General features: G+C 41.3%; 2 protein-coding genes across 2 annotated transcripts in view; both read right to left on the reverse strand.

Annotated features, from left to right (window-relative positions):
• Nucleotides 1-11149, reverse strand: part of MURC (muscle-related coiled-coil protein) — a 15458-nt gene extending 4309 nt beyond the window's left edge. The window contains exon 1 of the mRNA XM_009996514.1: nt 10729-11149. Within this exon, the coding sequence (XP_009994816.1) occupies nt 10729-11139 (411 nt within the window). The 5' untranslated portion in view covers nt 11140-11149. The remainder of the gene's footprint in view (nt 1-10728) is intronic.
• Nucleotides 11150-11660: 511 nt separating this feature from the next.
• TMEFF1 (transmembrane protein with EGF-like and two follistatin-like domains 1) overlaps nt 11661-27768 on the reverse strand; it is a 54108-nt gene continuing 38000 nt past the window's right edge. The window contains exons 6-10 of the mRNA XM_009996515.1: nt 24811-24959; nt 23888-23953; nt 19016-19139; nt 14622-14780; nt 11661-12901 (exon numbers count right to left, since the gene is read on the reverse strand). Of these exons, the coding sequence (XP_009994817.1) occupies nt 12817-12901; nt 14622-14780; nt 19016-19139; nt 23888-23953; nt 24811-24959 (583 nt within the window). The 3' untranslated portion in view covers nt 11661-12816. The remainder of the gene's footprint in view (nt 12902-14621; nt 14781-19015; nt 19140-23887; nt 23954-24810; nt 24960-27768) is intronic.

Genomic DNA, 27768 nt, shown 5'->3' on the forward strand with positions numbered 1-27768 from the left:
GGAATGCTAAGTTTTAGCACCAGGTGGGAAATAGATGGAGTCAAAGCATATAACTACCATCCTATTTATAGACTCATTACCAGCAAAGACCAAACACCTGCTGATTTCAGTTGCACAGGATAAAGCCCTAAACTAGGTGACAACTTTCTTCTTAGCTTGAAAGCAGACGGGACTGGAAATAACAGGACTGGGCAGCCCAATCTCAGGGGAGGGTGAGAAGGAGTGGAGCAATCGATGATGCTACTTGCAAGCTTTTAGTTAAAAATCTACTTAAGCATTTTGCTAGGAAGGACTTGTACCTGCCACCACCACCTCATGGGAGGTGAGGGAGAATCTTTAAGCTAAATTTGTAAGTGCTCAAATAAAATGATGACAGGATTGTTTCACAGGAAGAGATGATACCGAACAGTCAGGTATTTTAAATCTGATTTCTTGAGGAAAGAGGACTGCAGACACATGGTCTGTCTGTCGGTTAATACAAAAGATATGTACTCTGTTTGCCCCTCCTGCTGGCAAAAATCAAAGACACGTATATGCCAGAACCAGAAACTAAGAAGGAAATCAGTGGAAGCTGATAATTTCCCTTTCCTTTCAACACGCCTCCTAGATGGAGCACCTGGAGAAGGCAGACCCTGCAGAGGGTGCTCACACTGGTCCTGGTATGCTCGTTGGCCATAATCTGAAAAGTTAGTCCACCATTCAACACACTAAAAATAGACCCAAACCTTTTAAAACAAAATAATTTTTTTCCTTCCCCTGTAAGATAAAAGTTGGAAAATCAGTCACATAAATGGTTGATTTGGAGGTTGTCTTGTTTTTGAACAAAAAGTGTAGCATATATGCTCACTAGACAGCTCCCACCTTCTCACCATTACACAGTCCCTCTACTAACACATAAACATTGGGGCATTTTCCACAAATTTGAGAATGGAGCTGAGCTCAGGCACAAAGAAATAGGCTCTCTGCTGAAGAGCCAGCTGTATTGTGAGTCATTCCATCTGTCCTGAGAAAAACATACCACAGTGCAGGTACCTTGCTTGTAGTTCCGGACCCTACATTTTTGATGGGTGATGTGGGTACCGAGAAGAGGATGTTTGTGCTATGACTGGGTGCAGGAGGGGAGAAGGGAGAAAGGAGTTAGATGAGATGGTGTGTTGTTGAAACTGGGATTATTTTGGGAAAAATGTAGGTATGTGGAAGGAAATGAGGTCTGGAAGACTTCATGTTCTACAGCAGCAGAGGGAGGACTGCATTGTTCACAATAGCGAGGGGAAAGCCTGGGAGACCTCTGCAGTTCAGCTGGGCAGAGAGAGAAATACAGTGGCCACAAAGCTGTAAGGTTAGTTGGATCCACTGCTGTGTGGATTGTTTCTTAACAACTTTAACAGCGAAAAGATAAAGTAATAACAGGACAATCGTACAATTCAGGAGCGGCTGGTGATGCCCCTGGCATGGTAAGTTTACTAAGAAAGCATTTTAAACCTGAACTTTGGCTTTTCCTAGACTTTGACTATTTAACTTCTCAAATATGACTAGGCAAAGAGTTTTTAAGGGCTTGGCTGAATACAAAGCAAACATGAGTAAACCTCAGATTTGGTGAATTAGGCCAGCACAGTCTGTGTTTGAGTGGATGGTGCTGGGGACGCTGAATAATGAAAGCCAGATGCTTCTAACACTGGCTTCCCAAGAAATCTGACCTTGTCACTGTAATTTTCTTCCTTTGCTCCTATTTCAGTTTAATTCACCAATTAGAAAATTTTCAAAGGGATGTAGTCTGAGTCCTTCACACAGGCGTCAAGGAAGAGATCACAACAGTGGCATTTTTCTCCCACAGGATGTAACAAGGAAGAGTAACACACTGACTCCTTAAACTACACAAAGCAAAAGGTGCAGACTCTTTTTCACCTCACAGAAGCCTGAAAAACAATAGGCAAAGAATCTTGAATCTGGCAGTGCCCCTAATCAACGTTATGAGACTCAAGGTGGCAATGCTCAGAGAATTGAAAACTGGGGGGGAGGGGTAAAGAGACTGGCTTGAATTGTGACTGCTTGATAACCCTGCCTGCATAGTCAGGCTCTTCTCATCTCTGGGCAGGGAAAGATGGGAAAAAGGCAGAGCAAATGGCTTAGTGATGTCTCAGGTATTTTGCTACAGTGGAGTCCTGGCAAAGATCAGGTCAGCTCTAATAGCACCTTTCTTTCTTACTGCTGAACTAGGGAGTAAACAAGCCAAGGGGGCTGCTGGAAGAGGAATGTCACGTCTTCAGTGAGGTCAGTGAGGCTGTGCAAAGGAAAAAGGGTTATTTAAAAAATCTCCAGTCTTTATCTTTGTAAGTACAGATGGGATCAATAATTAATAGCAGCAAAAGTATAATTTTAATTTTAAATATTGTGCCGCTAATTTAGAGTCTGCTAGATTCACTAAAAGAAAATGTGACATAGTGTCACTCTACAGCAACACTTTGGCTTTAAGTACATTAATTAAATGATAATTTCAGCAATAATATTATTATAATTCCATTTAAAATAATAATAATTAAAAAGTTATACGAGAGGGTTTAATGGATGTGGCTAGTTCAGGAGCTTTACTCCCCCTGTCCTTTCTTTTATTTTTTTTTCACGTGTTCTGGGTTTGTATTTCAAAGCCCAGACTGAACTTCCAGAGTGGGCAAGAGAAAAAGAATAATAATAATAAAAAAAAAAATATAGTCCTATGTGTTAATATATGCTAGAAACACTATACATCAGTTTTTCATTCTCTTTTCAAATAGCTTGAAAAGGTAATTCTAACAAACTTTAATAACAGCAACTGTTATCAGCTCTCAACTCTTATCTAATTTCAATTATAACTTTAGCAGAACAAAACTTTTTAAAATACAAAAACAATATCAGAGAAATTCAGAATGCCATTAAATAATTAAATGTTATATAGATATAAAAAAAATAAGTTATATATCTAATTATATATTTTATATTATATATGTAGATCTATAAAATCAAGACTCACAGGGCTCCTAAAGGAAGTTCTCACTGGAAAAGTAGGGAGGAGAGACAGGTGACACTCCATAACTTTGAGTCATTGTGTTGCACAGGAAAAAGGTCACTGGAAAAGATCTTTCAGCCTTGGGATGTGTGACAGGGAAGGTGCAGGTGATGACTGACATAAACACAGATGGGACTGATGATCACCTGACAATTCCAAAGCAGAGCATGAAGCAGCAAAATGGTCAAAGGCCACTCAGTGCCTGGGCTGGCCCTGCTGCTGTGTCTATGACAACTGGTGATGCAAATCGTATGGGCAGGAGACCACATTGCCACAATATTTAAAAAATACCTAGAAATTTGCATGTTAAATTAATGATTTATGATTCAAACTGGCAGGCAAGGTAAACCACTAAAACATCTTGAGATTGTGCTCCATCTAAATCAACCTGAAACTGCTGATGAATAACCAATTACAAATAATTCCATACTTTTACTCATATTCTAACAGTTAAGAGTGAAGCTTTATAAATCTCAGGTGATCCCTTGATTATTTTTTTTTCCTGCAAATATGCCATGTCAAAATCTCTGCATCATGCCAAAAAGCTGCTCAGATGAGACAGAAATAGGATTATTTTAGAAGGGCACCTAAGGGATTTTATCAAGTAATGCAGATAGAGAATAAACACATTTTAGCACATAAGAGAATAATAATAATAAAAAAAAATAATATAGTCCTATGTGTTAATATATGCTAGAAACACTATACATCAGTTTTTCATTCTCTTTTCAAATAGCTTGAAAAGGTAATTCTAACAAACTTTAATAACAGCAACTGTTATCAGCTCTCAACTCTTATCTAATTTCAATTATAACTTTAGCAGAACAAAACTTTTTAAAATACAAAAACAATATCAGAGAAATTCAGAATGCCATTAAATAATTAAATGTTATATAGATATAAAAAAAATAAGTTATATATCTAATTATATATTTTATATTATATATGTAGATCTATAAAATCAAGACTCACAGGGCTCCTAAAGGAAGTTCTCACTGGAAAAGTAGGGAGGAGAGACAGGTGACACTCCATAACTTTGAGTCATTGTGTTGCACAGGAAAAAGGTCACTGGAAAAGATCTTTCAGCCTTGGGATGTGTGACAGGGAAGGTGCAGGTGATGACTGACATAAACACAGATGGGACTGATGATCACCTGACAATTCCAAAGCAGAGCATGAAGCAGCAAAATGGTCAAAGGCCACTCAGTGCCTGGGCTGGCCCTGCTGCTGTGTCTATGACAACTGGTGATGCAAATCGTATGGGCAGGAGACCACATTGCCACAATATTTAAAAAATACCTAGAAATTTGCATGTTAAATTAATGATTTATGATTCAAACTGGCAGGCAAGGTAAACCACTAAAACATCTTGAGATTGTGCTCCATCTAAATCAACCTGAAACTGCTGATGAATAACCAATTACAAATAATTCCATACTTTTACTCATATTCTAACAGTTAAGAGTGAAGCTTTATAAATCTCAGGTGATCCCTTGATTATTTTTTTTTCCTGCAAATATGCCATGTCAAAATCTCTGCATCATGCCAAAAAGCTGCTCAGATGAGACAGAAATAGGATTATTTTAGAAGGGCACCTAAGGGATTTTATCAAGTAATGCAGATAGAGAATAAACACATTTTAGCACATAAGACTTCATGGCCAAGTGCTGTTGCTTGCATATAGAAGTATTTTTACATAATGAAAAAGCAGCCTGGCCAGAACAGTCAGTCCCCCGCACTTCTCTTTGGTGAATTATAATACACATCCCTCTTCTTTAATTTCTGAGAAATTCATTAATGTAACCAGGAGTATACAATGCCTGTAAAGAACCCGAGCTCATTCTCTCATTATCTGACTGCAGCAAGCAGCAGGCAATAAGCAAGTGATACCCAGTTATACCACATCCCTTGGCTCCAGGCCACCACATGCTGCATAGAAAGGACAACTGCAGCTCCAGGGGAAAATAAAGCTTTGCACTTTTTTGCTTTGCTATTGTTTTACAGAGCTAGCCTGGGGAAGAGCTCTGCAGGTCAGTCCACAGGTTTGCAATCAAACGGGTGGGACTTCTCACTTCCAATTTATCCCTAGATACAAACCCTTAGTAGAGGAGAAAGAGCAATCAAAAGATGTGATAAGACACAAAAATGTGTTTTGTCATGCTTTGAGTGATTCATTCCTCAAAAGGTGACTGCTCTTGCAGGACTGGGAGAGCAGGGAAGTACAATAGAAACCCAGCCATGCATGGGGAACTCCTGAACTCATCTGCCTGGGTAATCACGTCTCAGTTTGAATTTTCTTCTGGATAGCCTTTCACCTCAATGGAGAGAACAGGTAGTTACACAGTAGAAACTGCATCTAGAAGTAGATGTATACAAGATGTCAGGTGAATCAGGCTCCATTTCTCTCTGCTAATTCGAAGAGACTCTACAGACCAAATGTACAGACATTTGCATTACTCGTGTCTAATGTCCGACAAGATGGATCTTGCTCTTAATGACTTTACATGTCCCTCCCATTTGTGCCTGTGCTGTTCTGATGAACTTTATTCCTGTGCTAAAGGAGTAAGATTCAGCTGTCTTCAGTAGTGCTGAGAATACAAAGCCCAACTGCATGTCCCCAGACTCCATTCCTGAACTGGGGCCTCAGGCGTGAATGTAACTGCTGAAGACTCATGTGTGCCCACAGTGGCCACAGCTCTGGTCGATAAGTCACTCCAGGCAGCCTCTAGGACCGTGGGGAAGAGGCATGACACAAGAGGCTCATGATGTAGCTATACTCTTCTGCTAGCCTGCAGGCCAACCACAAGCAAAATGCTGAACAACTGCATTCAGTGCAAATGTAAATTACTATCAGTTGTTTCCACCACTCAGTGCTAATAGGGGGAGAAAAATCAATGGCAGCCCTGAGCAGCTGCCTGCTTGTCCCTTGTGAGGATCACCACAAAGGAACAGATCAGGGGACTCCAGTTGCACCAGATCAATTTGTGCAGCATCAAGTATATAATTGCTATCAATAGCAACTGTCTAATTGTGAAATATGCAGCCTATTTCATTTTAGGAACACAGAAATGGCCCAAAAGCTTCTTTTTTTATTTTTTTAAATTTCCTTTTCTCCTCTTTCCTTGTGAACACATTCCTAGAAATATGGTTTTGCTTTAGCTGGCTGAAAAAGATACACCTTTTTTCTAAAAATCACAGGTATTTTATGGCTTTCTTGGCTGCCCCCAGTACTCCATTGCTGGCTCTGCCACTGTGCCAGTGGTGACTGCACAGCATGGGGACAGCTCAGTGCTTTGAACTGAAGGACTGGGCTTGACACTGCAAACAAAGGACTCTTGCTACATTCTCTGGCACAACCCTTGGGTTTCTTTTGTTCTCTGTAATCTCAGCAAAGGCAATTACCTGTTCCAGGTGTAAAAATATTTATAAGTTTTATGCCACAATACTCTGACAAAGGCTCTGTGTTGTTGGGCTGCTGAGGCCTTTGTGGGTGAGGCCAGTGCTCTGCTGTCACACGCAGTCAACCTAAGTCACCTTTTCTCCAGGAAGCATCCAGACTCCGCTTTCACTGCAAATTAGGTTTTCCCTTCTCTCCATGTGTTCTAGCAGAAGGCTTTAGCCAGACCCTCATGTCTCCAGGACTAAGAACCCATTTTTGGTTTCTGGCTTGGGCTGACTCATGAACAGTTTACACCTATTTAATCTTCTTGCCAATGGTCTTTACTTCACCCCCCATCCATATGTATAAATGACAGCCACAACCTCTCTGAGCCTCTCCTCTTGCTGGACTAAACCAAGCTGGGGCCTCCTTATCTCCTCCCATGCACCAGGGTTTTTCATTCCTTTGGTAGCTCTGGTAGTCATTTTTCAAACCTGCTCAGTTTGAACACAACTTACTCCAACAGGTGGGCTCAGAGCTGAACATGGTAGTCCAGGTGGGTTCTGAAGCGTTTGGGGCAAAGGCACCGCCAGTCTCTCCCTACCCCTTCTGGAAATACTTTGCCTGAAGCATTTCGTACCCACATATCACTTTTTTTAAGAGCCACACCATCAAGTGGGCTCTTGGTCATCTTGTGAGCAATTAACACACCATTTTCTGTCCTTTCCAAACCATGTGGCCTCAGAAGACAAGCCAACTACAAGGGCTTTGCTAAGTACAGGAACTGACACTGCGTACGCTTAGATGAGAATTACTCCAGATCTAAAGATGATTTGGTTTCTTGTCTGTATTTCTTTCTCTGGAGTGACAGTTCCTTCTTTCTAGCATATTTTATTAGTATCCACATCTTTTTCTGTGCCAAGGTCTTTAATGAAAATATTACAGTTGATAAAGACAGTCTTAGAGGCAAACCCTTCTAGAAACCCATCGCAAGCCTCACTTCCCATTTCAGCACAATCCACTGTTAACTGTTATTTTTCCAGGTTATCTGAATTAAGACATCAGGTATATAAATATGAGAAAGGGTAAGATCTCTCCTGTTTCTGTGAAACAGAAAAATGCTCAAATATGAGTTACCTAGCACAATACGGTGAGCTTTTTAGTGAGCTATTTAACTCCATGGCACTAACAATCCTGTTCTGCAGAGCCCCTTCTGAGCCTACCATTTCTATGCCCAAATGGTATCAGATCAATAGTAATGCTTCAAATACTTTATTTTGTTTTGGTTTTGTTTTGTTTTTTTAACAGAAGTGTTATATTTGCTGCCTTTCATGTCATGGTTACTTTCACAGGTTTTTCTCAGAATAGCTGCAACTAAAATTCTGCTGATGGACACACTGTTGTGCATCAGGTGTTTCAGCATCTGGATTTGCAACCTCATCTCCTGAGCTTGTAAAACCTGGGTATTTACTGCCACTTCGGATGGAACTGTTTCCACTTTAGGTTTGCAGACTATTGTCCCCATCTTGATGTCACTATTTTTACTATCAAAGCCATTATGCTGCAGGAGGACAGTGGCCAGAATAAGCCACTTATATTTTAATTTATTTATGCATAATATGAATGGCATTCAAAAGGCTGCTTCTGCTAGCCCCTCCTCATGTGTGTGCTGGAGCAATTGCAGTGCAAACAGGTCAGTTGAAACACGGCTGTGTGGGCCAGTCAAGCCATAACCTTACTTGGTTTCTGACACGTCCACTGTGACTGTCCACTAATTTTAAACATCAGACAGCAGTGAGTGAAAGAAATGCATGTGCCCCTTCACAGGAAGGTTGTACTTGTTTAAGGTGCTTAAATAAAGTAATAATAGAAAAGAGCCCAGTAACTATAACATGGACTTTCTGGTGACTGCAAACTCACATTCTAAGGGAGATCTGTAGAACGTGCAGAAGAGCAAATGAAAAAAGTTCTTTCAGAACTAGGGAGGAAAAAGAAAAAAAAAAAAAAAGGAAACTCCCCTTTCATTTCTGAATAATTTAGTCAGAATGTGTTGAATTGCTAGATGCTCTTTGACTGCAGAGAAATGATAGCTCTCACAGCTGGCTGCTCTGACTAACCTGAACAGAAGCGAACAGTGACCTGCACAACCTGTAACGTCCTCTGCATTCACTCCTATACTCTCAGGGCACACAGCACGCCAGGGTCACAGACCTCCCTAGAAAGTCTGAAGTAACCTGGCATGTTTAATCATGCAGTCAGCCTGAGGAGGAGAGCTGCCTGCTACCAAAGCTTTTCCTCAACAATATGGCCTTTTAAAAGCCAATGCTCTCAATTTCCCTAATCGTTATGCTCATGGATGATCACTTTGTCTCTTTTTAATGCGAGGATATTGCCAACACTTTCATCATGGCTGAGGCCTCTTGGGACAATCTTCTTCAGCCAATGATCCTTTTCATCCTTCCTACTCCATCAAATGATAAGATCAAAGCTATCCACTTGAAAGAAAATCTTTAGGATTTAATTGGTATTTCCCTTTTCCTTGTATGTCTATGTTCTGGCAAAAGTTAAAGCTAAAAGCCACGTGTACTCACCCACGTAGGCATTTAATGTCAGCTACACGCAGGTCATTGGCTTTATCACAATATCCCCAGTGGTTCACCAGAAAAAAATCTCACTACAGAGAGCTGTCACTCACAACCACCAAGTAAACAACTTGGTTATACCCATTTGTAAAATATAGTGATGAGAGTACTCTGATTCTGTAGCTATTAACAGACACCCACTGATCGTAGCCAAGCTTCAGACATGCAGGTCTTGGCACACTAGCAGGATGCCTGCACTGGCATAAATCAAGAGTGTGAAAACCCTTGTTTTAAGAAGAAACATTTTCAAAGCATTGATTCTGATGCAAAACATTATGGTAAAGGCCCATCAATGAAACAGCATTATGCCATTAACCAGGGGAGTCAGAGATATTTATTACCTTTAGCTGGGAAATTATCTGCAAGGAAAAAGCAAAGTGCTTGTTTTCTATTCCATCATAATGGTGGGATTGCAATAATTGTAATAACAGGCCAAATTGTGCCCATGCTTTCTCCTGAACATCCATAGTAAATCAGTTAGAAATTCTGGGAGGCACATTTTGTACCAACATAACATTAAAGAGGTAACATTTCCTACCTTCAGCAATGTTTGGTTTTGGTTTTAGTTCTTTTGCTTTCCAAAAGTTTTTTTTTTTCCCAATAGTAGAAAATGAAGTAGTTAAGAAAGCTTGATTATGCAGAAGCATTTGTCAGCTATGGTGAAACACACAGCTCCATTCATTGCAAGTGATGTTATTTATGTACAAACAGATGCAAGACCAGGGTGTGAGGCTGGGTGCTGGGGGTGCATCATGTTACCCACGAGGGCTGGTATTTTCAAGAACGCCTAATGATGAATACAACTCGTTAGAAAGAAGCTTTGGGGGCTCGCGGGTATGAAGGGCAAACTATGCCTCTGGCAAAAGATGAAACAGTGTTATTTTCTATTGACCTGGGGAACTGGGAAATGGCAAGCTCAGGCTGTGAAACAAATGGGTTTCATAGCACTCACTAGCAACTGACAGAGCCCACAAACTGCCTGTGCTGTCTGCTTGTATGGATGTAGGCGAGACTGCGCCATTTCATGAAACTTCTGTTCAAACACAACAGTTTATAAGAACAAGGAACATCCTACAATGAGGTCAGTAAACAAAAAAATAAGATTTGCTAGCCCAATAGAAGAGTGCTGGGTAAAACCATTTCCAAAGCAGAGCAAGCAAGGTACTGTTTGCTCTCATGAAGGGTTTGTGGGTCTGAGCTTCAGTTTGTGCATATACTGCTCTAGACTGAGACAAGTTGGCAGCAATACAACAGTCAGGGTAATGCTGCAACTTCAACCGTATGTTTTGAAGTTAGCATTAGAAGAAAGACTGTGTTCCAGAGAGCCTCCAAATGCTTTTGCTATGTAGACTCCTACCTAATACGGTGAAAAAAATAACAGGGATGAATGTCAGGCATGGTTTGTATGACAAGATTTACAGGGCCTCCCTCATATTACCTTTCAGAGAGGCAACAAATAGTCCTTGCTGATCTGCAGTTAATCTTACACGACTGGCTCAGAAACCTACCAACACTAATAATAGACCGTGCGCGCTGCCATCAGTAGGTTCATGCAGAAGGCAGCGAGGAGCACAATGTCATGTAAAAGAAAGCACAAAACACACCAGTGGCTACCAAGGAGGTGGCACAAGGACAGCATGACAAGAAATGAGGCTGATGGTTACCTGGTAGATTACGACCCGGAATTTGTTTTTCCTCAGCATCTCCTGCTGTTTGGCTTCCACCTTCCGCACGTTGGCGCTCTGCCTCTCCACGCGCGCCCGCACCTCCTTCATGGTGGAGCTGACTTTGCGGGTTTTCTCCAGCAACTTGTTCACCGTGTAGCCTGTATTGCCATGAGCCTGGGCGAGCTTCAGAATGTCAATCTGTATGGTCTTGATGGCGTTTTCCATCTCCCGGTGCCTCTCCTCTATCCTTTTCTGGCTTGCCTGTACGCTGTCCACAATGTTGGCCACTTTGTCCAGCACCGTCAAAATCGTGTAAGCTGCATCTTGTTCCTCATCCTCCTCCGTGACGCTGGAGAGGCGGTTTTGGTGGGTCTTGTCAGCCTCTGAGGTGATTTCACAGCGCTCCATTCCGCCTGCCTCCGGCCGGGAGGGCGGCAGGAGAAGCTGAGGTGATCCTGCCGGAGCGGTTCTGGCGCTGCTGCTGCGGGGAGCCAGGGTGACAGCTGGCTCTGGCGGCGCTCAAAGGAGGGCGTGAAACACCACTCCTGGAGCTCGGTCACATAGTTCTGACTACAGAATATCCACACAGGATTGTTCGGATACTTGCAGCAACATGAAACCCCTAAAATTAGGAAGCAATGTCTGGAAAGGAACATACGTTTAGAGGGTCACGCTTCTCTGCTGATGAAGTTATTAGTGTTAATCCAGGAAAGTTAAGTAACTTACTAATTAAGCAGGAAAGCAAACCTGCATATTTTTAACAATCTGCTTTTGCTTTCTTGTTACTGGAGTGCATTCCTCACAGGGAATTCAAAGAGTGGTCAGGAAAATGAACATGGTTGTTTTTTTCCCAGCAAAACAACTTCAGGTCTTCAGCTTGCTGCAATTACCACATGGGGTAACAAATAAACACACTAAACCAGAGGCAATATAGTGAAAACGTTGTATTGTGACATGCTTTTCCAGTTCAAAACGTTGAAAGCATTTTTTTTTAATTATTATTATTGAACAAATTATTAAATCCTACATGCAAAATTTTGAAAGCCTAAACTACATGTTAAAACATCTGAACACACCCTATTCACACTTTTATCTCGGGATCTTTCAAACAACAACTAACAGTCTATTAATATAACTATGACCAGCAGACTAATTTGGATGGACTTCTTTAGCTCTTGAAAATACACTTCTCTGCAAGAGCACTAATAACTCGTTCTCTTTTATTATTTTTTTTATTTATTTTAATCACAAACACTATACAATTTGTATTGTAGGTGTTAAAACATGTATTTTCTTTAAAAAAAGTTTAAGAAGTATTAAAACAGCTTTAACAGTGATAAAGTAGGCTTTATTCCAATTCTTTGTGTTCAATTATTCAGCACCAATTTTTACAATACCTAAAACTACTAAGACCTACTTCTTTTGGACCTGTGCCATCCGGTCTATCAGGTAACTTCCCAAATTATGACATTAATAATTTTCCCCTTTAAAAATAAATTGTTGGGATTATTTATGAAGATGGCAGTGCTTAGACCCAGCCTTCACGTTTTATAAATATGTTACAACTACACACAGCACACAGCTTCACAGTTCATGCGATAGGCAGTGTCTAAAAAATCAGTTACTAACTTCCAAAAACATTTAAATATCTACGGTATTTAAACACAGTGTTTTCTAGTTTCTCATAAGAAAAGTAAGCTGTAAACATTTTTACCTTTAGTTCATGCCTTGTTTGCTAGGTAACGTGGATTTTTTTGTTGGTTTGTTGTTTTGTTTTAATCTACAACCATTGGTGGAATAAATCTGTGTTCCCAAAAATATTACATTCCATGGATAAAGCACAAGTCTATTATATAACCATGTGATACAGATACAGAAACTGAACTACTGTATTCAAAAACATAAAAGGAAAGATACTAAAACAGTCCATAGCTGTCAGAGCTGATGCTTTCAGAATACAGACCAACATTGTTACACTAAAAATGTTCAAAAATAAGGCCTCTGAAATAAATATTTCCATTCTTTAAAAAAAGATATAATAAAAATGTACATCACATGGTCAATGTAGGTATAAAAACCACTAAGTTAAACCATTCTGGATGATGTATCTGAAGTAAAATGGCCTAGGTTTTGCTTCTGCCGACGTCCTCTATTGTTTTTGGGGCATTTTCTGTGAGGAAAAGAGAGATAGAAAGAAAAAGGAGAGCTGACTTTATATATGCTGCATAGAACTAAGCCTAGCAAGAACACAGTGACTTAATTTTCTGCACCTAACAACAGCAAGGAGTCTATGAGCTTGTGCTGACTTGGGGGGACATGCTCCTGCTGTTTGGTACCAGACTGTCACCTGGGGATGTCAGTGGGACACCAGACCATTCAGAAGGAAGTTCTGCTTGAACTTGAGACCAAAACCAGCAAGGTGCTATTTCCTTCAGCCAGCAAAATACATACCATGATGAATGGTTTTACTTTGGCTTTACTTTGTACGTATCTCATACTTGAAATCCATTGGATGGTTAGACTGGAGGAACTAGCCTTCTAGCCAGTGCTGGACCTGCAGGTGCTCTGCTGTTTGTGGCAACCCCTGAGAAAGAGCCAACACAGGAATCTCTGAGCGGTGACTTGGGAGATCCCTTTCTTGGGGCTGGACACACAACTAATAGAGGATTCACAAAAGTCAGCAATTCTGAACAGGATGGAACTTCCTCATCCTGTCAGACACTGGATGTTACACAATGTAGCATCTCTGTTGGAATACAACAAGACAGACTGTCTCCAAGAGCCTTTGAGCTGGGGAATGGTTGTAAGGTGGCTGAAAGAGGAGGGCTGAGGAACCACAGCCTTCCACACCACTGCTTTGGGCAGCAGGGTGTCACGTAAAACAGGGATGACATCAATTGCATGACCTAAATAACTCTTTTACATGTGCAAGTGCTGGGTGTGTGTATTTATACCTGTTACGTTGAGCCTTACAAGAGAGGTAGGGAAGGAGGCCTATACTGTGTGTTCATAGCAGTGTCACTTTACCTCACTGAAGTTGGGAAGCCAGGCACTAATGCAGCAGCACAAAGTTTTATGGCCCAGTGTAACTGGAGTTGAAAAAGTGCAGGACAAGTTGAGAAGGAAAAGGTAAAGTATGGCATGGATGACCAAGTGTAGGACTTAGAGGCTTCATGCATCTATAAGGTAACTAAGTCATCCTTCATCCATGCCAGAGTCCTCAGTCCTCATTGGGTTCAAGTCTTTGATGAGCAAACTGAATCCCTCGTCATCAAAAAAACGCTACGGCTCCCATCTCAGTTTTCACTGGGGGTAAGAGCCTGAGACAACCCAGAAACTTGAACTCTGCTTCTGCATCTTTATGTTTCATAGAACAAATTCCCAATAAGAGCCTAAGAATGGTAGTAGCTGCATATTAATTTTCAGAAAGCATATATGGTGTGAGGGATACTTCTCTCTGTGTAACACCATTTACAGCGGTACTGCAGGGAATAGCATCATGTCAACCTCTCTGGTTTCACTGGATGGGAGGGGGAACATAGCTTCTATAAGATATCAGCAATGCTTGAATAACTGCAGTGAAGGTCTAACACAGTGGCTAACCTTTTGGATGTGTTTCAAGGCTGATCTGTTCTGCTGGGTATTTGGTCTGGGGATTCAGAGTGGTTACTAGTGGTTTATGAACAAATGTGTGTTTTGTGGGGGAGGGGGAGCAGAAAGCAATTGGATGCTACTTAATCCTTCTGCTTCAGTCACTAGGTATTTTTAATGTGGGTATTTTTAGCATACAGGTTAAAGCACATAAAATTTTGGGGGTCAAATATTTAAATACAGAAAAAGTACATCCATACAATGTGCCATTTTTAATTTCTCTTTTTGTCTTTACCTACCTTGTTATGCACATGACAATTGCAACTATAATGGCAATCTGTACAGCTCCAATTATTGCTGCAATAAGGACATGCGTAAGCTTTTGTCTACTTGGGACAACATAAAGAATACTAAAGTCTGTCTTTTCACAGTGCTGTCCAGTATATCCTGATTCACACCTGAAAAAGAAAAGCAGTATTTTACGAAATCTGCAATTTGACAACAGCCCAGTCATTCTGCAGATGCAATAAGGAATCCAAGGTGACTCCAGCCGAGAAAAAGCTGGAGAGAAGGCAGAGGTATGGTAATGCATGAGTTGGGGAACAGTTTTGGATTTCTGTGGAAAGAGAAGAGACAGAGCAGATATGCTCTGCTAGCCTGGATGAGGTTACTAGTGGTACTCTCTGAAACACACCAGTATGATGAAAACCTTGAATTGGCAAAAGAAATATGTGGGGTTGTTATTAAATCTGGGCAATATTTAGGAAAAATAAAGCAACTAGGTGAAACAACTAGACAAGGCTAAATGAAACACCAAGAAGCACACTCATGAAACACAAAGTGAGCATGCTCACTCAGCTGCAATGTCAACATGGGAGAGAAGTGACAGCAAGGAAGAGAAACCTTGAAAGATGGGATAATGGAAGATCTCTTTTCAAGCTGCAGCCTACAGAAGTGGAACCCTGCAAAACATATTAGACAAGGCCAGCATCAAATCCTCCCACCTTGTCATCATATCAAAGTTTGACAGAGGTCAGGTTAGAAAACCCAATGGCCCACAACTCTTCAAGTTTATGGAAGAACCCATAAAAAGTGGCCAGGGATGGGGGAGAAATGGCTGGGGACAGAAGAGAAGCAGCTGCTCTAAACAGTCCCTTGCCTGAGCAAAGCAGCAATTAGCTCAATGAGAAGCTCAGCAGAGGCTGCTCCTGCTCATTAGCAAGTGTTCAGGGAATGCAAGATGTGCCAGTGGTGAAGGTGGCAGTGGAACGAGGCTCTGGAGGAATTAATGTTGCAAGGCAAGAGAGGAGGAGGCACAAGGATAGGAAAGAGCCATCCCAGACACTGAGCTGGAGTCTGCAGAATCAAAGACCACCATGTACATCCCAGAGCAAGTTTCTTTTACAGCTGTCCTTTAAAACCAGCATCATTAAGGGCAACTGAATCACACAACTGGCCTCCAGCTCCATCATATAAAGCTGGAGAAGAATTACCCACACTCAGGTAGAGAAACAGTCATTTTGAGAACTGGATCAAATAAGCCTGAATGCAACACAGAATCAGTTTCATCCATCCTAAAACTTTGTGCTAGGGTAGGAATTAATTCTGTTTGGAGGAATGAAATAATTGCTCCACAGACCTTCCTACAACTGCTAATGCAACTCCTAATCCGCCTTTGCGTGCAGGGATAATGGCTGGGGTTTACATGTTCATAATCTTGTGACTCTACTCTCTCCAGCCATGAACTGCTGCGTAAGGAGTTTCAGGTTCAGTTTCAGGCATGCAGCACGTTTCAGTAAGAGTGGAGTTATTTAAGGAAAGCACCATGTACTGTATGTAAGCTCAGTAATGGCTGAGAAGGGAATCAAGAGAAACATGTATTAGCATACAAGAAGGAAGAGGATGGGAAACACGTTGGTAATCATGCAAAAAGCAACAACAAAGAGGAGGACTTCTTGCAAGTGAAGAGGACTGAATTCTTATTGCTACTTTGCTTTTGTTCTCATCAAAGAAGGTAACAGTCAAAGTGTGATCAATGTGAGAATTGCTTCAAAGCAGAGGAGGCACGAGTAATTTTGAGTTGTTTCCTCAGAAGCACTGAAGCAACAGGAAATTTTTTCTGAGAAATACTGAATGGAGATTGGGGAGTATTGAATTCCTGCAAAGAGGTGCTTGTGTAAAGAACTTGTGGTGCTGGGATGAAGTAATAGGCACTAGTTTAAGCCACCTTAAACTAGTAGAGCAAATTTTAAAGCATTCTGCTACATTAATATATCACAAGATCAGCCTGGTCTAGTGGGAGGTGTCCCTGCTCATAGCGAGGAGATTGGAAACTGATGGTCTTTAAGGTCCCTTCCAACCTTGACCATTCTATGATTCTATAAGGTAATATAGCATTAATATAATAGCTAGATAAACAGAGGTCAGGATACTGACCAGTCAATTAATTGAGCTAGTGTAATGAAGTTTAGATTTCTCTGCAAAACACTGAACTGTGCTTTCTTCATGCAGCCTGCCATAAGGACAGGGCAAAACTGCACTGCAAACAGAAGGCAGCACGAGATGTGATCTGGTCACATCAGATCACACCAGACCCCAGATGTGCAAAGGCCACTAAGTAAATACTATTAGCATTTACTACTACAAAACCTTCCTCGCACCTGCCTGCTGGTAGTCCTGTACACTGTGCTGCTGTACACTGAGCAAGGAGATCCATTACCCTCAGTGAAAGTAAATGTCCAAATTTGCTCTGTGCAGGTATTTCCTGCAGTTTTGTAGGTCATCTGATACTTCACAAACATCACTATCAGGAAATGAGGACCAAATAAAGATGTGTATGAGGATGCAAATCATTCCAAAATAGCAACCTGTCCCTAACAGTCATCATATTTTCCTTGCCAGAGAAAGAGAGATTTTTTTTTTTTTTGGTAGAAGAACATGATTTCTATGGCAGATTGCTGTCTGATATAAATAATTTGTTTCCTTAATAACTCTGCTGCAGCAGTAAACACAAATAAAGTATGAGACCATCAGTATTTAAATAGCCAAGAAAAATCCAAAGGAGATCTCAGAGCTAAGAACTAACAGTCAGGAATTATTGATTGGAACCACATGAAGTTTGTTGTGCTAGATTCAGTGCTGAGATACTGTCCAGGCTGCTTAAACAAGTACTTGAAGGTAGTAGTATTAAAAGTAGTAGTAGTAGTAAAAGTAGTAGTAGTAAAAGTAGTAGTAGTAAAATAGAATTTAAAGGGACAGTACATTAATTAAATTGTCAAAATACTGCCTATCAGTAGAGTAATAATAAATATTTAAATGATCAAATGTTAATTGACTCATAAATCAATAAACAACTATATGATTAGTGCCATCCAGAAAAAAATTCTGAGAAATTAAAAAATCAAATCATTCAGCCAGGAATATTTACCTTGAAATACCCCTGTTTTGAATACTTTGAGGACAAATCCATCAGATATTGTGTTAAACAGGGCTCTAGATCAAAAGAATACTCTAGTTGAATAGTGCTGCCTAACGCCCATCAAGATGATGTTGGGGGTGCACCCAGTTTCCCAAGAGAAGCAAAGCCATGCTGAGCTCTCTTGGCTCTGCCAAAGAAAACAGAAAAACAAGTAGATGCTATTGGAAAGGTGAAAAAGAAAGGGTCTTGGGTGGGAAAAAGAGTAATACAAGCCTTCAAATGCTTAAGTTGACAACCATATGGGCTCTGCCTCTGGGCTTCCTGCTCTGGGGTCAGTCTGGAAACCCCTAAATCTTGGCAGTGCAAAAATCCGTAAATATCTTCGATTGACAAAGACCAAGGGAAAAAATGTGATAGCATCTAATAGATTTACAGCTGAAGTTTCCAAAGCAAAGAAAAGCAAAGAGTTATAGCATCTTCAACTACATTAATCTGAAAGTAAAAGCTTCCAAGATAAAAGGTCAGGAGTGAAACCTCTCAATAGGTAGGGCACTCCATGTTATTAAGATGTGGCCTTTTTCTATAAACAACCCTGCAAATGCATTTTATTTTTTGAGGAAGACAAAGATGCAGAATCTAGTTGGTGAAATGTAAAGAAAAAAATTATCTGGGAGCTAAGGAAATAAAATGGAACATTCAGATATCCTGGGAAACATCAAGTGGCTTAATAATGAGTCTGATGAGCTGCTAGATTACACTGTAGAGCAGAAGTATGGGCTGCAGGATATTTTGCAAATTTATACTGTCTAGATTAAACATATTACTGTGAAAAAGGGCAATAAATTTTAAAAATAAGATATCAATACTCTAGAGAGAGTTTATGACAGGAGCAATAAAATGTACAAATAGTATAAAAACAGACAGAGAGGTCAATGGGGAAAGAGCACTCGTACAGAGAAGCCATGCAAAGCAAAGACTTTTATTTTGTGTGTATGTTTTTGTTTGTTGTTTTTTTTCCCCTCTAGATAGGATTTAGCAGATGAAAATATGAAGACAACACTAAGGCCACACTCCCCAGAGGCATTTAGCTTTTGAACTACTTGACTGGTGAAGCCTCTTTCCTGAGGACTATCTCCTGCACACCGGGAGCAGCTGGGTGCTGCCCACAGCATAGGGATATGGCTCCTGTGCCACTGCTTAGGTAACTGTAATTATGTCTAGAGAGCATTTTGATTAAGCTTTACAGCCATTTCAAGCACATTCTGGAGGACTTACCGGCAGGAAGCCTTCTGAGTGGAATAAATGAATTCACATTTCCCATGTATACAGTAGCCGTTGAAGCTTTCTGAACAAGGTATGTGGTTTCCAATGTAAATGTCTTCTCTTTGATCACTGGCATCTTGAAAAGAAATATACATAAACAATTATAAATGGCTGTATGATGTTCATTAAAAAATCTCAACCAAGAATAGCATATCCTTAAAAACTTGTAGTGGATAAAGACATACAGAATAATAAACCAAAGGCTTAAGGGTAAAGTTTCACAGGCACTTACAGAGATTTTCTAGAATGAAATGCAATGAAAAATGATCCTCAGAGACATCTAAATATGCTTCTTATGTCAAGTTTCTTGGAAGGAATAAAGCATTCATGACAGAAACAAACCAGTGCAGGAAGATCAGCAGAAATGTTGCCAGTGGCACTGGGGCCAAGAGCTAATATATATATGCAGAAAGCTCTCTCCCATGTCTAAACAGAAGAAAAAAAACCTGAAGGGTTAGAAAGAAGCTAAACTACATTTTATGACTATTGGGTAGGAAACAACTTAATAAAGCCAAGGTCTAACTGGTCCCACCAGTTATTATAGCTGAAATCAAACACAAAAAAACATCTCTCTTCCTCAGATAAATGCTTTTTACAGAGAAATTAGCTTAAAATACCCATTCTTTTGGGAAGTGCAGTGGGTGTGGATGGGATGGAATTAAATTTCTGCAGAGCAGCCTGTATGTTGCTGTATTTTGGATTTCTGGCTGGAACAGTGCAGATAACACACCCGTGTTTGGGCTGTTGCTCAAAGGTGCTTGCACAGCCTCATGGCTTTCTCTGCTGCTCACTCTGGCCCCTAAGAACTCTGGCGGGAGGTGGGCAAGAGGCTGACAGGGGTTACAAGCAGGACAGCCTACCCAAACTGACCAAAGGGATGTTCTGTAACATATGGCATCACGCTCAGCAATAAAAACTGGGGTTTTGGTCTTTCCAAGGTGGTCGTTGCTCAGAGACTAGCTGGGCATCAGTCTGCTGGTGGGACATTGTCAGTGATGGTTTTTGCATCCCTTGTTTTACTTTCTTCGTTTTTTGCCCCCTTCCCTTCACTTCTTAAACTTAATTTATCTGAACCAATGAGTTTTCCTGATGCTTGCTGTTCTGATTCTCTCTCCCTTTCTGCTAGGGGGAAGGCAGGGGTGATCAAGTGGCTGGTGGATGCTTAGTTGCCAGTCAGGCCAGCCCAGAGCAGGAGGGCAGTCCCTTCTGCCTCAACATCTTTCATGTTACTTTTAAATACTGTGTAAAGCTGCACTCTTTCCCTAAAATTGTTCCGCAAAAAAGACCTAAGCAAAAAAAGTTGGTAGTTCATCATGAACTTCTCTAAAGAGCAAGGATCTAAAGATGTGAGTGCAGTTGTTGAATTATATTCATTTCCATGGTAATAGACTGCAGCATCACAAATGTAATATTATAATGAACTGCAGATGCAAAGCAAAAAGGGACTGTGAAGATGTCTCTTATACAATTGCAGATTCTTGAAATAACACCAGTAAGAAAGAGAATGTATTTATACATGAGAAAAAACTGACATGCTGCTGTTTTAGGTTTTCATTTTCTGGAATGTTTTCTAATTTCTTCCAGGAGGAAAAAAAAAAATCCAACTATTAGAGGTTTTACACATAAGGAAGCCTGTTGTTTCAGGCTATACTTCAAAGATACAGAAAACCTGATAGAAGGGAAGAACGTTGCCTAATAGTGACAATATGTCCACCACTTGAATAGACTATGTCATGGCAAGTCTAAGAGGAGAAAAGTGAGGATGGCTCATCCCACAGCTGTTGCCTCCTCCCTCCTCCTCCAAGCAGTTAATTACTGTCACATCTGGTCCCAATCAAAGACTAAGTAATAAGCTGCATAGAATTATATTAGTCTGTTCAGATAGCTGCACCATGTCTGGTTTTAATGTATGTATAAACATAGAACATAAGGCTTAGTGAAAGATGCATCTCCTGAAAGGTGGCCATGTAGCCACGGCCACCCAAGTCAGAGGCAAAACTTGCACTAAGCAAAGAGATGTTAAATGGACTAGGTGGTTCCTAGTGTAAAACAGGTATTTACCCACCGATTGACAGAATCCATTTTTAGTCTGCTAGACTGCTTTGGAGCTTCAAAGTGAAAGATTTAACTGGTGTAGGAGCCTTGAAAGAGTGATTGAACAGAAGAGTTCAGATACTTCACAGAAGGAAGAGACATTCACAAAACCTGAAACCCTGATGCTTCTGTTGGCATAATGAAACCAGCAAGCCAGCTGACTTGGGGAAGAGAGACATTTCTGATGTAATTTTAGGTAGACACTTGCACTGCAGGAGAAGGAGACTCATGGCTATGGTTCTGCAGACAAGAATAACTCACAGGAATTTAAAGCAAAAGCAAACAGAAGTGTGGTCTGCTCTCTTATCCTGGAAGAAAAAGCCATTCAAAGTAGTTCAGTTCAGGCTCTCACTAACTAAAAAATCCGACTACTGCATAAAAAAAATTGCAAAACAGTCTTTTTGCACAAGGAATACTCCCTCTGTGCACATCATTTGCTGAACTTCAGACTGCACAAGCTACACATATCATTAATAATTATATACGATGTTTTTTCCACTAACTAGATTTCAAGAGCAATTTATATGCAGTGAATAAAAGGCTGTAACTTTCTCTGAATAGGAAGCAAAAGTGGTGTTTCATTACATCATATAATAAGATCTATATTCGATTTGGCGCCTTTCATGCTTTCATAATGTAAGTGAAAATTGACATTAAATCATTCCAACTGGTACATTATATGGAGTGACAATACAAGAATTTGTGGAATAAAAAAAGAACACAGGGAATGCTGAAAGCCATGGTGGAAAGGCTTTCATCTGGGAGACCACAGGAGTACAAAACTAGTACTATGACAGGAAAAACTAAAGACCAGAGCTGACAAAGAAGACAACAATCTCTTACAACAAACCTGCATTAACATGAGTGCTGAGAAGAAACAACAGTAAGTTACAGTCACTCGTGATTCCCTCCTGAGCAGAAAGGAAGCACCTGTTTGCAAAGCAAACTCTTTTTCAGGGAAGTTTGCTGCCTCCCTGGGGCCCGAATTAGGGACATCATCACAACACTGAAGAACTTAGTACAACCTTCAGACTACTATATATTCCTGCTCTTTCACATGGATACCAATGATGGACCAACAGAAAGTCTGGGATCAATCAGAAGAGATTTCAGAGCTCTGGGAAGAATGCTAAAAAATTCCAGAGCACATGCCATGTTTTTCTCAATCCTTCTAGTAATGTGAGAAGACCTTGGAAGACATAAGCAAACCCAGGATATCAATACCTGGCCCCACGACCGATGCCTCTGCCAAAACGTCAGGTTTTTAAACCATGGAAGAGCCTTTGAGACACTTGGTATGCTGTGGCACACCTGTCCTGAAGGGAAAATGGGCTCTTGAGCGTAAGCTGGCAGGACTGATCAAGAGGGCCTTACACTAAAATCAGTGGGGAAAGGGGACACCAACAGCATTGCTGTAGGTAAGCCAAGGGTTGGCATGGCATTGCCTGAGGGTGGCAATGCTAGAGGGAACATTTGCACTGCTGCTAGGAGCACAGAGGGCTCAAGAGCATATCTAAAATGCTTGTACGCCAACTCATGCACTATGAGAAACAACTAGGAGGAACTGGAGGCAATGGTTAGTTCCCAGACCAATATCATAGTTATTAATGAGTCTTAGTAGACTGAGTGCCATGGCTTGGGTACTGGAACAGAGGGCTACAGGCTGCTCAGGAGCAATAGAAGGCTCTAAGAAAAATAGGGACAAACTTTTTAACAAGGTCTGCAGCAACAGGACAAGGCGTAATGGTTTTAAACTGAATGAGGATGCATTTAGACTAGATATAAGGAAGAAATTTTTTACAATTAGGATGGTGAAACACTGCAACCAGTTGCCTAGAGAGGTGGTAGAAGCCCCATCCCTGCAAACATTGAGGGTCATGTCAGACAGGACTCTGAGCAATCTGATTTAGTTGAAGATGTCCCTCCACATTGCAGAAGGGCTTAGATGACCTTTAAAGGTCCCTTCCAACCCAAATCTTTCTATTATTCTATGAAATATTCCTATTCTATTCTAACAGTGCTATTATTTGTGAGAGAAGAGAAGGAAGGGTTAACACCTATGCAGATGTGTTCCTTGCCAAGAACTTGAGAAGGACAGAGGCATTGTGTCCTTGAAAACACCTCCTGAGCAAGAGCCATGACATGCAGAAGCATATTTGTTCTGAGAATGCACCTAACACAGACAGGCTATTAGCATGTAAAATAATGGAACAGAAAGTGAAACTCTGCCTTATTTCTTTTATATTAAGGTTATTAAAGGTAGGGTAAGGTTCATACAGGTAAAACATTTTCAACCAATGTGATTCAGCATATCGGTTTATTGAAAGCATTTTAAAACAACCTAACAAATGTAGATTCTGCCTTTTTGTTTCAGAAGCTAACAGGAAACACGGGGTTAGGGGAGGAAGGCTTGTGTCATTTGATCAGGAACTTCACAGCTTGGTGTCTTCAAGAAAAGTAATTTTCACAGCACTGGGGGGAAGTCTAATCCTGTGACAGGTGCATAGGGTGGTATAAGCAGCTGGGCATCTTGGAGGAACACAGCAGGGAAAACTCACAGACCACACACATCTCCTCGCCAGCATTGCAACATGTTGCAAGGAAGAAGCTGTTCACAGGTCTGTCTCAGATACAGAAATCAAAGCTGTAAGGCAGATGAGAAGGGATCTGTGTGCTCTGTTTTCGCATCTTGTGAAACCACAGCCAAACAGCACAAAGTCAGCACGGTACCTTTCACCTCTGGCCGATACTGCATGCCATCGTCTTTCTTTCCAACTGCGTTTGTGTCATCTGTTTAAAATGATAAATACATGCATGGATAGCTATTAGGAAAGGCTTATTTCCAGACTACTACGTGCATGTCATTGAGAAGCCACAATAATACTCGAATAAGTTTTTTAATTGCAGTAAAACCAGACACATTCCCACGTTGTTCATCCTACGCAACCAGGTTGGGAGCTCACCTGGTCAGCAACAGGGTCAGGAACCCCAGTGTCCAGACCAACACTTGGCACCTTAAGCTGTAGGTTTTGAAGTAAAAACTCTTCCATAGTATGGGCCTAGGTTATTTTGGTGACAGTCTGTTTTGGGTTTGGAACTGTCCAAGTTATAGATCGAGATGTAATTGGCAAAGAGATGGTGGAAAGCTGCTAAAGTCTTAACTGCAAGACCCCAAAACTGAAGACTCATGCATGTGATTAACTATAAAGCAGTAGACAGAGAGTTTCAATGGATTGTTCCAACACTGGAAAAGGAAATGGATAAATATTTGTGCAATTGGAGCCCAACTTAACTCGCCTGGGAAGTACATTGTACAGCTCACAGCAGCAAGAGGGATAATTTCCCATACACTGGTATTCTTTTTGCTCATCTATTTCTTACCACCCCCTTAGGGAAGACCCACTGGACTACTGCTTAGGTTCAGATTTTGCTGTCTTTCCTGGTAACTGCAGCCAGTGGAAGGTAATGTAAACACAGCAAGTATGTATGTATGTATGGTAAACACACCTTTGCTTGGGGAATTCCAAAATACAGGCAAGATGTTCGCTGATAACTAGATCAGTGACTTCTGATCAAAAGCAGAAAAGGAAAAGCTCCACTAACCCTGATTATGTCAGAATTTACGTTTACCAGAAAGCCAAAGTTAAGCCTACCTGAGCAGTGTCCAAGATGCCTGATGTCGATCTGCTCTTGCCTCAGACACGATGCTTCTCTAACAAAGCATGGATTGTTATAGGAACTTCCATCAGAAGCACAAACAGGATTAAAACTGTATCCACTGCAGTCAATATTACATACACACCTGTTAATGGAAACATACAACAGAACAAAATTGACATCCAGCAAACAAAAATTAAGTCATGTTGAGTCCTGAGTAAACGCTAGCTCACATACTAATGCTAGGAGAGAAGAATGTGTTGCATGAGGATGCTGAAGAATTCACTCACATCTCAGGCTTCTGAGAAGGGCATACAAAAATAAGAATAGATGTTTCAGTGTGCTTTTTAATAATGTATTGATATTTCTTTTAGTTTTACTACAATATCAATCACATTGATTAACATCTGAGAACTGATAACACATTGCTAGGAAGATTTACTATGTTAGTACGACAGTTTGTAGTGTCTGTTCTCAAGTGTGAACAAAACCCAGTGAATATTCTATTTTTACAGAATCACAGAATCACCAAGGCTGGAAAAGACCTTTGAGATCATCAAGTCCAGCCTATGGCCTAACACCACCACATCAGCTAGATCATTTACCCTCGATGCTTAACCATAGACCTATAATAGTAGATCCTTACCCATGACCCTTAACCCTGGAGCATTTAATCTAGACATTTATGCCTAGACCCTTAAACCTTGACCCTTAAAGCTAGAGTCCTAACCCTGGACAGAATTGCCTCAGAAGATCACCTAGTCCAACCATAATCTAAATCCTCCTACCATAACCTAATCTACCCAAACTGTGCTTAAATCATGCTGCTAAGTACTATATCTGTATTTCTCTTAAATACTTCCAGGGACAGTGACCACCTCCCTGGGCAGCCTGTTCCACTGTCTAATCACTCTTTCAGTAAAGAAATTCTTTCCAACGTCTGATACAAACCTCTCCTGGTGCAACTTTAGGCCATTTCCTCTTGTCCTGTCATTATTCACCTGATGGAAGAGGCCAACTCCTGCCTCCCCACAACCTCCTTTCAGGCAGTTGTAGAGAGCTGTGGGAAATGGTTCTTTTCCTTCCCCAGATAAGTCTAAACAAAATGCCTTTTAAGTCAGCCAAGACCTTCTGCTGATTACACTCAGCTCACCGACCAAAACCAGGGCTGCTGCTCAAGGAAAAACAAAAGCAAAACACCAGGAGTGATACAAGGCAGGAAGGATGGGCAACAAGTTATGCGTTGCCCCTGCTACTTACTGCTCTAACTTGGGACTCATGGGTGCCCATTGGCTCTGGGCAGTGACACTGACTGGACAGGTGGGTCACAGGGGTATAAAAAGACAGCAGGTTCAGTGTGTCAGGGTTCTGACCCCTGGAGCACCAGGGCCTTCCCACAGCCCTCGGGGCCGGAGCCCCCCCATTTTGCTGCCGCCACTGCCCAGGGCCTCCTGCTGCTGTTTCTGCCAGTAACACTTCATGCCTGTGAACTTCAAACTGTTGCTAGACAAAAGAACACCTCTAGCACAGTTTCTTAGGGGCACCTACTGACAGTGAAAAACTGCCTCAGTAACAAGTCTCCATGCATCTTAGAGACCTACCTCAAAGTACTCATGAAGCTGCTAAGGATCAAGATGAGGAACATACGAACATTCTTTTTACTAGAAATGGCAATGGCTGTAAACCAGGAAAGGAAATACTATTTTGCTTACATGCTCTCTCATAATTTTAAGCCTAACGAGGGATTTATTAGGATTTACTATATGTAGATAGAAGGCTCACAGCTCAGGAGTTGTGCACATTTGTTGACAGAGATGAGCAGAGAGCTCATTTGTATGACCCTGGCTATGTGCTTTCAGATACCTGTGCGCAGCCTCAGCGCTCAGGAACCAGAGATACTTGAGTGCACCCATTCTTGTCATGTTTGAGCACATTCCTATATGTATCTCCAGAAAAACTCCATCTGTATTCCTGTGCCCAAACAGCTCTAAATCTATCTGTAGTCACCGTCCAAGGTCTGTAGAATAGTAATTACTGTTGGGTTTTGTCATCCCTGGTGACAAATAAGGTGACTTTTGAAAATAACTATTTCTCATGGAGGTGTTACACGCTAGAGTTGAAACTGATTGAAAACTGCTTACATTTTCAGGCTTTGCTGTGTTTAGATTTAACACATAATATTAAATGCTTACTTTCTTAACATTGCCAAATGCTTGTTTTGGGAGTAGCTATGAATTCCTGACCCTTTGTTTTTCTGATAAACTTTTCTCAGTCTTAGCTCTAACCTTCATGTACAAAAAATTATTTTTATCATGTAAAATTTACACCTAAAAGTAGGAAAATACTAATTTAAAAAACTACCAAAAAACCCACAAAAAACAAACAAACAAACAAACAAACCCAAACCAACAAAAACAACACCCCAAACAACCAAAACTACATGAAGAGAGCCTGGGACATGTCCACAAGGACTAGGGCAGCGTGAAGCAGCTGAAGACCCCTGATCAGCTGCAATGGGCTTGCAGCTGCTTTGTCTGGTTGGAGTAGGACAGAGCTGGTGACTGCCAGGGGTGGGAAATGCCAGCCTGCTGCTAGTCTGGATACTGGGAGCTGCTGGAGGCTTGCAAGCACACCAAATCCCTCCTGCAGAGCCCGGGCAGCAGGCAGACGGACGCGCTCTCTGCCCGCGGGGCTGCAGGCAGCCGGCACACCGGGGATCAGGCAGGCCCTCACCAGACAGACAGACCCTGCCAGCAGGACACACAGCTGCTTTCTGGCCTACAGGATCTGCCTCTGCTTCTAGGATTTGGGCTATTCTCCTTCCAGTCCTTCTGCCTGAGGGCACTGCCTCTCAGGACACCTCTGCCCCTCAGAGCCCAGGCGCTGCTCCCCATCCAGCTGCAGACGCGCACCGCACCGCCCGCTTGCCAGCCACTGGCTCTGGCCCATGGCTT

The sequence above is a fragment of the Chaetura pelagica genome, unplaced genomic scaffold (genome assembly GCF_000747805.2).
Source record: "Chaetura pelagica isolate M959 unplaced genomic scaffold, ChaPel_1.0 scaffold82, whole genome shotgun sequence".
NCBI classification, from domain to species: Eukaryota; Metazoa; Chordata; class Aves; order Apodiformes; family Apodidae; genus Chaetura; species Chaetura pelagica.